The sequence below is a fragment of the Tachyglossus aculeatus genome, chromosome 17, assembly GCF_015852505.1.
Source record: "Tachyglossus aculeatus isolate mTacAcu1 chromosome 17, mTacAcu1.pri, whole genome shotgun sequence".
NCBI classification, from domain to species: domain Eukaryota; kingdom Metazoa; phylum Chordata; class Mammalia; order Monotremata; family Tachyglossidae; genus Tachyglossus; species Tachyglossus aculeatus.
Window position 1 is genome coordinate 40,275,532 of NC_052082.1, and position 11,727 is coordinate 40,287,258.

At 40.6% G+C, this 11,727-nt stretch overlaps 1 protein-coding gene across 1 annotated transcript; it reads right to left on the bottom strand.

The window, feature by feature from the left end:
• Window positions 1-996: 996 nt before the first annotated feature.
• LOC119939500 (natural killer cells antigen CD94-like) lies at window positions 997-10,919 on the bottom strand. The gene is made up of 7 exons (XM_038759559.1): window positions 10,895-10,919; window positions 8,390-8,482; window positions 5,562-5,663; window positions 5,070-5,129; window positions 3,821-3,975; window positions 1,523-1,626; window positions 997-1,140 (listed from the first exon to the last, which is right to left on the bottom strand). The coding sequence occupies exons 2-7, from the start codon at window positions 8,478-8,480 to the stop codon at window positions 1,020-1,022; spliced, it is 633 nt and encodes a 210-aa protein (XP_038615487.1). The 5' UTR covers window positions 8,481-8,482; window positions 10,895-10,919; the 3' UTR covers window positions 997-1,019.
• Between the last annotated feature and the right edge of the window lie 808 nt (window positions 10,920-11,727).

Sequence of the window (11,727 nt, forward strand, 5' to 3'; positions counted from 1 at the left end):
AGGTTTTGAATGTGTACTCTTGTGGGAAAGTAGATCAGGAAAGGTAGTTTCACCTGAAAAAAGTGTACAATAAGTCTTACTTGTCCTTCGTTTCTGGTTTTAATTTTGACCTGAATACAAGGATTCATACACAAAGTGAAACAAAAACTTTTTTCATATTTTTGTTTCTTGCGTAAAGTATTCCAAGTGTAACAATATTCCTCCCTCTCATTCTCAAATTCTTCAAAGCCCTTTAATACCTTAATCTGCATATAGAATTCTGAAGCAGGTCTTGATCACATTGTTGCTGAAATATTGTATGAGATATTTAAACTACCACATGTTCAGAACTCAGTACTAACCTAAGCCAAATTCATTTAAGAAGACCTTTTTCTATCCAGACACATGAAAGACACAGAATGCATGAAAACGAACCCAGAATGTGGTATAATTAAAAAGAAACATCAATAATAAAATGCTTTTAATTGAGTGACACTTTTTTGCCTTAAATTATAATGAGTGTATTGTATATATTTGGGTTGTTAATTTTCCTGATATTGAGGCAATTATAACTTTACATAGATTTTCCTGAATACCAGTTGCTTAGAGGAAGTTGTAATTGAATAGAGGACTTCCCTAAAATGTAGGCAATTTGATTGGTAATGATAATAATAATAATAGTATTGGTATTTTTTAAGCACTTACTATGTGCCAAGCACTGTTCTAAGTGCTGGGGTAGAGACAAGGTGATCTGGCTGTCCCACGTGGGGCTCAGAGTCTTAATCCCCATTTTACGGATGAATTAACTGAGGCACAGAGAAGTTAAGTGACTTGCACAAAATCACACAGCTGACAAGTGGCAGAGCCAGGATTAGAACCCACAACCTCTAGCTCCCAGGCCCGGGCTCTTTCTGCTTGACTCAGTTGTTCTTCAGACTGGAATAATCACATTTAATTAATATGCAATCATAAAAATTATAAATTATCATTTTAAAACTATATATAATTGGCATTCTGGAGTTATACTCATCAGAGGAGGACTATATTGCCATCTGTTCACAAATATAAGTATTTGACACAACACAATATTCATAAAAGGCATGGTGTCCCATTCCAAAATAGGCACAGTTTCCTGTATGGAAAGGATCAATCACTCTTAACCTATAAGAAAGAAAGACACAGGTTTCAGTTGCAGAGCAGAGTAATCATCTAGTGGCATTTTAAATTTTCAAATGTCCTTCAGTAAGAGGCTTTTCATTTTTGAAACATGTAGAATGATCTATTTTTTACCAACAAAATGAATGAGAAACAGTTCATTTTATATCATTTCTTGCCCTAGTATATGAGGGAAACTGAGGGAGACAGTGGTGAATCTTCAGACACATGGACTTCCCTAGGTTTGGTCTGAAACTTATTGTGTGGTTCCCATACACATTTTCCTCTCTAGATGCCATTTAGGAGTCTTCCCTTCTCCCTAATTCAACTGGGAGAGTGGTTCTAAGGCAGATTAAGGAAATTACCCCAACAGTGTGCAGAAACTTACTGGTCCTGGGAGAGAGCAGAACCATCCTCCCACAGCCAGGATCCTTCGGTGCCATTACGAGACAGCCCAATCCAATAATAAGATTTCAGGTATTTCAGGAAATTCTGGTTGGAACCACAAGGAAGAAAATATTAAACCATATTTCCTGCTCTGCTTCCATTAGAATGTAAGTTCCTTGAGAGCAGGAAAAACATCTACTTACTCTATTGTACTCTCAGAAGCACTTGTGCAGAAGTAGTCGAGGAAGGAGAGTTTGATCAGAGATAAGCATAACTTTGGGGGGCTGCTGTGTCTTACTTTTCCCTGCCTCCTGGTTTTGATTTTGATCTACTCTACACACAGAAAGCATTCAATAAATATGACTGATTTATTGGTTGGTTGCCTTTTCCTAGGGGCTGACTGTACAAGAAGGACTTTTTAATGGCATTTATTAAGCACTTACTATGTGCTAAGCACTGGGGAGGTTACAAGGTGATCAGGTTGTCCCACTGGGGGCTCACAGTCTTCACCCCCCTTTTTCAGATGTGGGAACTGAGGCACAGAGAAGGTAAGTGACTGGCCCCAAGTCACACAGCTGACTGTTGGCAGAGTCGGGATTTGAACCCATGACCTCTGACACCAAAGCCTGGGCTCTTTCCACTGAGCCATGCTGCTTGGTTGGCACATAATACTCACCAGCATCAGAAGGCTTTAAATAACTGTCTAATCGCTTTTGGTCAAGGTAGAAATTGCCCTCCAAGAGCTTTCCATGCATGGTAAAAAAAAAATGATACAGGCACACATTTAGCTACCAAATACTGAATTGGGACAAGAATCACTTAATCGGGTGGGAGGTTTGGAAAGTCTGAGGTGAGGTGAGATCAGCGCCCAGTTTGTTCCGAACCTAATCACTTGTATCTATATTTCTAATCAGGATTAAGCTAGGATTCTTGAGGAAATCATTTAAATCATTCTCCTCTCCTCTGCGTGAGATCAGTGCCCAGTTCGTTCCGAACCTAATCACTTGTATCCATATTTCTAATCAGGATTAAGCCAGGATTCTTGAGGAAATCATTTAAATCATTCTCCTCTCCTCTGCCAGGGGTGGATACAATCTGGGCATTCTCCGGAACTCTGGAGTGCCACTGGGGTTGGGGAAGGAACATTCTGTTCTCTGGATCAGTAGAAATGAGGATCTTACCTCTAGCCCTAGTTCTTGGGTTCTAACTGGCCAAATTGGGCTCCTTTGCATTAGTCTTCCCAGTATTCCCCTAATGTCAATCCATTATTGGTATTGGTTGCACCTATTGAGTGAAAAGCATAGCACTAAATTCTTGGAGAGTACAATAGAAGCAAAACATATGTTCCCGGCCCTTGAGGAATTGACAATATAATAAGACAAAGAGACAAAAAAGATCTCTACGTATTTATTATTCTATTCATTTTGTTAATGATGTGCACCTAGCTTTATTTGCATTTATTCTGATGTCCACATGTTTTGTTTTGTTGTCTGTCTCCCCCTTCTAGACTGTGAGCCCGTTTTTGGGTAGGGACCGTCTCCATATGTTGCCAACTAGTACTTCCCAAGCACTTAGTACAGTGCTCTGCACACAGTAAGTGCTCAATAAATATGACTGAATGAATGAATTTTGAAATAGAGGGATCAGGAGAAGAACAAAGATAAAATAGGCCAAGTGTGAATATGCCGGCATGGTAATGCACATAGTATTTGTAGAGAAGCAGCATGGCTCTGTGGAAAGAGCCCAGGCTTTGGAGTCAGAGGTCATGGGTTCGAATCCTGGCTTCACCACATATCTGCTGTGTGACCTTGGGCAAGTCACTTAATTTCTCAGAGCCTCAGTTACCTCATCTGTAAAATGGGGATGAAGACTGTGAGCCCCCCGTGGGACAACCTGATCACCTTGTATCTCCCCCAGCGCTTAGAACAGTGCTTTGCACATAGTAAGTGCTTAACAAATGCCATCATTATTATTATTATTATTATTTGCTTCTCTTCACACTGCTTATATTAGATCGATACTGTTGGAGCCAATTGCTGCAGAGAAACCAAGTTTAGGGAAACTATCTCGATTGAAGTCGTCACATGCATTACTTCATGATGTACATAAAGGGCAAGACGTCCTTTCCCATTTAATATCTGGGAAAGTGGTAGGCCTGGTTAGTCAAGAGCCATCTATACCTCAGACAGTCCGAATAGAGTAAAACAGAAAAATCCTGACCACTAATATCATGCATGTTCCTTCAGGATGCGCTACTTCTGAGAATAAATATTAGACGCCAAAATGTAAGTAAACACACTTGTAACTCTTCTTTGCTGTCTATCTTCAGGAGACTGGAATTCTTTTTCTGGCAGGCAGCTTGACTGTCTTCCCAAGGCTTTCTTTCTTTGGAAATATAATAGCAGCTCCCTCTACTCCAGATCCAGTTTTTTGAACAAGTGCCATTGTAACAACCTAGATAAAAGACAGAGAAAATCATTAACCAGGTAGTAATGTGTTTCATTTATATAGAACCAAAGCACTTTCACTTCAGTTAACTCATTATATTTTTATTGTATCAGTACAGTGTTAATCATTTAGGACATTGCTCTGCCCACAGGAAGCACTCAAAAAATACCAATGATTGATTGATACATAACAACCCTGAAAGATAGCTAAAGGTGGGGATGATTAGACTGTTGTAATAGATGAATAAACAGAGGAACAGAGAGGCTACAGTATTTGTCCCAGGATAACTCTTCTGGTTGATTTCAGGGCTAAAATTAAAGCCCAGGATGCCACTTCCAATCCCATGTTTTGTTTTGGGTTTTTTTCTTCTGAGGAAAACGGACACATAGAGAAATATTATTCCCACTTTACACATGGGATGTGACTTGTATAAGATGTTACAGAAATTGTGGCAAAATTGGGACCAAAACTCAAACCTCCTGCCTCCCAGACTAGTTTAATTGTATGCAGGGCACCAGTGACTATAAACATAGTTAATAATAACTGGTATAAAAGAATGATAAAATGGAAAGTTGATAAAAATACATACAGAGAGATGTCACTCCTTTGCAGATATGACGCCACTGCAGTGAGTTCATAATTATGCATGCAACTAGGGCCAAAAAGATATATAACTAACATCCCTTTCCCCATTATTTTCAATGTTCACTCATATCTGCCAACACATTTGCACTCATTGGAGCTTCTAAATGGACTTACAAAGCATCTGCTTTTACTCACCCCACTTTCCTCCACAATCAGAATGATTTTCATTTTGTTACCATAGAGACTGCGAACCTTTCTAGACTTGATTTGTGTTTGTTCTCCTGGTCCAACGCTTGTTTCACAATGTGAGGGAAAGGTTTTCTCAATGACATGCATTTTCTTTTTCACTTTTACTTACGCATCACAGTTCATGTGACTTCAGAGAAAGGCTACAGCAGAACAGTGCCTGGCCTAAGGATGAAGATTAGACGTTCGGTTTTCCAATCTCATTTATCCACCCTTGCCTTATTTTGCTCCAGGATGAAAATTTGAAAGGTCAGTTGACTTTCACCTACCTCTCTGGGATGTGGTGTTTGGAAGTGAAGGAGGGCTTTGATGTCCTTGGTTGGAAGATTCTATACAAATGATCAAGTGTATTATTATTATTGTTCCAGTGAGTAAAATGAGATCAATTCAAGGTGGTTAATCCACATCAACAATCCACAATTCTAAGCAGAGAAGCAGCATGGCTCAGTGGAAAGAACCCGGGCTTTGGAGTCAGAGGTCATGGGTTCAAATCACAGCTCTGCCAATTGTCAGTTGTGTGACTTTGGATAAATCACTTAACTTCTCCATGCCTCAGCTACCTCATCTGTAAAATGGGGATGAAGACTGTGAGCCCCCGTGGGACAACCTGATCACCTTGTAACCTCCCCAGTGCTTAGAACAGTGCTTTGCACATAGTAAGTACTTAATAAATGCCATTATTATTATTAAGGAAGAATTATTACTTCAGAACACTGTTCTGGGCTAATTATTGTATTTTGTCTCATCCTGACATTACTTACGGTTTATAATCAGGACAATGACTACTACTATGGAAGCAATGAGTACAAGGGTCAAGATCGCCAGAGCTCCAGCAAAGAGTTGCCAGGGAAGATATGAGCAATCTGAAAAATAGAGAAAAGGATAGAGTAAACAGAACAGAACTCATCTTCCCACCCAAATCCTGTCCTCTCCCTGACTTTCCCAATGCTGTAGGCACGAGCCTGTTACCTTGGCATTATCAACTCAACTCTCTCATTCAACTCACAAATTCAGGGTCACCAAATCCTGTTGATTACAACCTCCACAACACAACTAAATTCTGCTCTTTCTCTCCATCCAAACTGCTGCCACGTTAATAAAAGAACTTGATTACTGCATCCTTGCTGAGCTCCCTGCTTCTTATCTCTTTCCAGTTTGGTCTAATACTGTACTCAGCTTTCCGGATCATTTTTTGATAAAACTGTTCAGGTCTTATTTCTCCACTCCTTAAGAAAAGTGCTTGCCTGTCTACGTCCTCAGCATATGGAAACTCCATACCATTGACTTTAAAGTATTCAATCACCTTGCCCCTTTCTAATGACAACCTACTCACTGTACCTCAATCCCATCTCGCTCTCCACCAATCTCTCACAAACATCCTGCTTCTCACCTGGGACTCCCTCACTTCTCATATTGGAAAGACAATCACTCTTCTGACTTTTGAAGCCTTATTAAAATTACATCTCCTGCAAGGTGCCTTCCCTGACTAAGCCTACATTTCCTCTTCTTCCATCCTGTGTCACCCTAGCACTTGATTTGCGTCCTTTATTCACCCCTTCCTCCGCTTCACTGCATTTATGTACACATCCTTAATTATTTTATTTATATTAATGTCTGCCCCTCTAGACTGCTTGTTGTGAGCAGGGAATGTCTCTACCAAACCTGTTATATTTTACTCTCCCAGCACAGTAAGTGTTAGATAAAGATGATTGATTAAATAAAGGTGAACATTGGAAAGAGCAGGTAGGTTGGGAATTCAGGGACAGATTGGAGAAAATTTAGAACCTGTAAACCAGTTAATGGGTGGCCTTAGTGAAGGAAGATGAACTTTTCTGCCTGTCAGAAATGGTAACCAACACAACAGTGACCCCCTACACAGGATGTTTCATCAACCTGAAAGCAACCCTCAGTCTCTCCTGAGACACTATTGACCCCATTATGGAACTCCCTTTGATAGTCAGCCAATCAGTCAACTATATTTATTGAGTACTTACTGTGTGCAGAGCACTGTACTAAGCAGTTGGGAGAGTAAAATACAGCGATATAACAGACACAGTCCCTATCCACAACAAGCTTATAGTCTATAGGGGGAGATAGGCATTAATAGAAATAAATGAAATTACATATATGTGCATACGTGCTGTGTGGGACTGGAAAGGGAGATGAATAAGGAGAGCAAGACAGGGTGATGCAGGAGGGAGGGGAAGAAAGGGAAAAGAGGGCTTAGTCAGGGAGGGCTTCTTGGAGGAGACATGTCTTCAGTAAGATTGTACAGGGTTTTCCACCTCAAACACACCACAGGGTCAAAGGGGTTAGCCAGAGATCATCAGCTGATTCACCCAATGCTCCAGAATCACTTGGGACGTTCTGGGAGAAAAATGACCTTTACCAGTCAAGGGTGAAAAACACCTTGAAATTGGAGCTGAGCTCTAGGTGGGGCCTCTGTGGAGGAAGTTTTTCATTTTAGACTTTGCTGAACATGGGACTGTAGTCCTGACTCCTATCCCTGAAACCCAGACAGCATGATCTGCATTTGATTATGTATTCTGGTATAAAAAGAAAGTTTCTACAAGTTGTGGGAGACAGAACTTCATAGGCTCGGAATCAGACAAGCCTGTAGAGTGACAACTTTAGGAGCTATAAATAGTTGGAAGGCCTCTTCTTGACTACTGTGCATTTCAATTACTCCATTTGTGTTATTCATTGTGTTCTGATTCTAATCGTTCATTGTCTGGGATATTCTTTCAACCATGATGGGACAGGCACAGATCCAATTTTATTTGAATCCTGATTGGAATGTTACTAATTCCATACCTTCCCTTGATAACTTTAAATAAAGCATGGCTTGTCTTCATCCTGGTACGTGATGATACAGCAATCAAATTAAATCCAAAGAGATGAAAACTCCCTTGGCTTCTAACACAGGATTATCCCTGATCTGGCAATCTGCCACAGTGTATCTATTTTGGCAGAAATCCATTCAGCTGTCACTTTCAAAAAATGTGCCTTTGAAAAAGTGTGGCTTTTCAGAGATCCAGCATGGTAAATTCTGTAACATAAGGAATCAATAAATCCTGATAACAATAATAGCAATTATGGTACTTGTCAAGCAGTTACTATGTACTAAGCACTGTTATAAGCACTGAGGTAGAAATAAATTAAGCAGGTTGGACACAGTCCCTGCCCCAGATTGGGCTCACATTCTTAATCCCCATTTTTTTACAGATGAGGTAACAGGCACAGAGAAATTAAGTGACTTGCCCAAGAAGATTAGTGATGGATCTGGGATTAGAACCCATGACCTTTTGACTCCCAAGTCCCAGCTTTATCCACTACACTAAGCGCTTAGAACAGCGCTTTGCACATAGTAAGCACTTAACACATGCCATCATTATCATTACACCACGCTGGTTCCGATATGCAAATGAGAATTCCTACTCTTTCTACCAACCTTGCCTAATTACTCTGTGACCCCTAAGAGATCAGTGACAAGATGAATGTTTATTTTAATGTAACATCAGCAATTCAGGAAAAGCTTGTCTCAAGACTCCCAGCTTTGAAAGAAACTTTAGTTGGTAATATTCTATACCTTCTCTCTGCACTTTTGTATGTCTTCTCTTCTGCTTCTGTAATGCGTTGGGAAATTGCATTTCTTCACAGGCTATGTTGTGTTCACCCATCTCTGAAAAGAACAGGTGTAAGGGACAGGGAGAGGTCAGACCTCAGAAGGCTTCGGGGGAGGTGGTGGGAGAAGAATCTGGGCCAAACACCATGAAGCATGTGAACCATCACACTGAACTCGGAAGGAGAGGAACCCAAAGGAACAGGGAAAGTCTTGTATCATGATAGAACCCAAATTGAGAATCAGAAAAAAAAAAAAGGTGTGAGCCTCAAATGGGACAAAGATTGTGTCTGATCTGATCCTCTTGTACCTACCAATCAATCAATGGTATTTATTGAAGACCTGCTGTGTATAAAACAATGTACTAAACTCTTGAGAGCATACAATACAATGTGTTGGTAGACAATTCTCTGTCCACAACAAGCTTACAATCTAGAGGGAGAGACTGTAATAAATGTTACACATATGTGTCTAAGTGCTGTGGGGCTGAAGATGAGGTGAATATCAAATGCCCAATGAGTACAGATCAACGTTCATAGATGATGTAGAAGGGAGAGGGCATCAAGAGGGTTTAATCAGGGAAGGCCTTTTGGAGATATGGCCTTTTTAAGTCTTTGAAGGTGGGGAAAGCGATCATCTGGTGGAAACAGAGGGGGAGAAATCAGAGGAAGGAAGCGGGAAAGGGGTCAGCAGTGAAATAGATGAGATCTGGGCACAGTGAATATTCTGGAGTTAGAGGAGTGAAATGAGAGGGCTGGGCTGCAGTAGGAGATCAATGTGGTAAGGGAAGAAGGGGGTGAGTCGATTGGGTGCTTTGAAGTTGATGGTGAGGAGTTTCTGTTTGTTGAGGAGGGGACTGGGGAACCACATAGTACAGTGTGCCCTTACTTCAATGCTTAGCACCCTATGAGTGCTTAATAATTGCCAAAATAAATGAAATGAAACCATCCCAATCCCTTTTCCCCCATGTCCATTAATATATGAGAATGGGAGGCCATATGGGACGTTTGATTAATGAGAAAATTGACTCAGAAGAAAGAGCCATCCAGTCCATACAAAGATGAATTGGGATCCCTAAATCAGCTCCTGGGTTAGAGGAAACACTAGATGACTAGATAATCTCCCCTTCTGAGTATATTTTTGCTTCCCTCATCAGTAGCACCTGGAGGTACTGGGAGAATTTCTCCCAGTTCAATAGTCCCAAATATTCTCAGAAATCCCTTATCATTGTCATCATTGTCATCATCATCAGGTGATGACAGTTAATAACCTGGAATGTGCACTGCACTAGACATTAGAGATCCCATAACACCCCCCAGCCGTCCGCCCCTGGGGCTTATAATTTAAGGGAAGACAAACCACAAACCAATTTGACTGCTGACAGCAAAATATTTTAGAAACTAAGCACATCCAAGAAACAAACTGAGGAAGAATCAATCCTGGATACACTTTCCTCCCAACCCATATGACATTTTCTCAGCATTTCAGATATTTTCTTAGGATAATAATAATAACGATGATGATGGCATTTATTAAGTGCTTACTATGTGCACAGCACTGTTCTAAGCGCTGGGGAGGTAACAAGGTGATCAAGTTGTCCCTAGTGGGGCTCATAGTATTAATCCTCATTTTACAGATGAGGTAACTGAGGCACAGAGAAGTCAAATGACTTGCCCAAAGTCACACAGCAGACAAGTGGTGGAGCAGGGATTTGAACCCCATGACCTCTGACTACAAAGCCAAGACTCTTTCCACTGAGCCATGCTGTTTCCCCAAGCATACACATAGGAGCCATTACCATTCTACAGTAAACTTTCTTCTTGACTCTCTTTGTCAGTAATGACCAGCTTCTGAGACCATAAAGGCAAGCTGAGAGTGAAGGGATAGACACATGGATTATTTCAGTTATTGTGAGTGAAATTTAGGGCTTGAATTTTAGTAGTTGACAATACAAACTTTGCCTTGAAATGCAGATTTTTTAAATAAGATAGTATTCAGGTTATCAGTGTGATAGATTCTTCGGTGTTTAGATGGGTCTTGTACCATTCATTCATTCATTCATTCATTCAATCATATTTATTGAGCACTTACTGTGTGCAGAGCACTGCACTAAGAGCTTGGGAAGTACAAGTTGGCAACATATAGAGACAGTCCCTACCCAACAGCGGGCTCACAGTCTAGAAGGGGAAGACAGACAAAAAAACAGAACATATTAACAAAATAAAATAAATAGAATAAATATGTACAAGTAAAATAAATAAGTAAATAGAGTAATAAATATGTACAAACATGTATACATATATACAGGTGCTGTGGGGAGGGGAAGGAGGTAAGGTGGGGGGGATGGAACCAAGAACTATTAAAATGAAACAATACAATGACACCTGGTAATCTAGCATCTATTTAGAGGGAAGTAATCTTCCTTTTTTCCCAAGTCAGACCAGGGAAGAAAATTGTAAAATTGACACATACCTGCTCTGAGAAGGGATTTTCCAGGGTCTCTCGCAGACGAGGCGGGTTCTGGAGACCAAAGGATGGATGACGAGCTGAGGAAGCCAACCAGCTCTAGTCCTCCAGGGAGAACTAGTGAGAGACACTGTGTGTCTGGCTGCTCAGTGACAGTTGTTCAGAATGAGCTGAGGACGGAACATATCTTCACTGCACAAAGCTCCGGATGGAACACACAGGAAGCCCTCACACTGAAACTGGTTTGAAGTTTGCTATCCCTACTATACTTGCTCAGGGCTGAGCAAAGAGTTATCAGTTGACTCATGGGGGTTGGTTTATCAGGCATAATCCACCAAACATCTGGGTCTCATCCCTCAATGAACACATTCAGTCTCAATTTGAGGTATTCAAAAATCTCTTACGCTGGGCTGGAACCCCAATATCTTGGAATTTATGGTGTGTTAGCAACCTAAGGAAACTCTGGGAGGATGAGGGATATGATTTTGCCAAGAGATGAACTAGAAAAAATAGAGAGAAGAATGTAGGCTTAATTTAACACTGTTATTATTTGAGACTTCTTATTTGGACAGATACTATTCAGGGACAAATTCTGCTCCAAGATGAGGGCTTACAGAATGCAGAGCACTGTACTAAGTACTTTAGAGAATTCACTTGAATAGAGATGATGCCTCAAAGAAACTTACAAATTAAGGACAAAAGAGTTAGCAAATTGATGTGGGACCCGGATTCTCTCTTAGCTCTAGACTCTGTGCACAACCAAGTTTCCAAAAATCATATAATGTATCCTGGATGACCTCCCTGAGCCATAAGTGCTCAGTGAGAGTTTATCTGGAGTG

Excerpts from the sequence above, each read along its gene's own strand:
- LOC119939500 (XM_038759559.1), bottom strand. The coding sequence starts at position 8,480 with ATGGGTGAACACAACATAGCCTGTGAAGAAATGCAATTTCCCAACGCA. Across the intron at positions 5,664-8,389 it reads TACAAAAGTGCAGAGAGAAG|ATTGCTCATATCTTCCCTGG; the intron begins GTATAGAATATT and ends TCTATTTTTCAG. Across the intron at positions 1,141-1,522 it reads TCTGCTCTCTCCCAGGACCA|GTTAAGAGTGATTGATCCTT; the intron begins GTAAGTTTCTGC and ends TCTTTCTTATAG.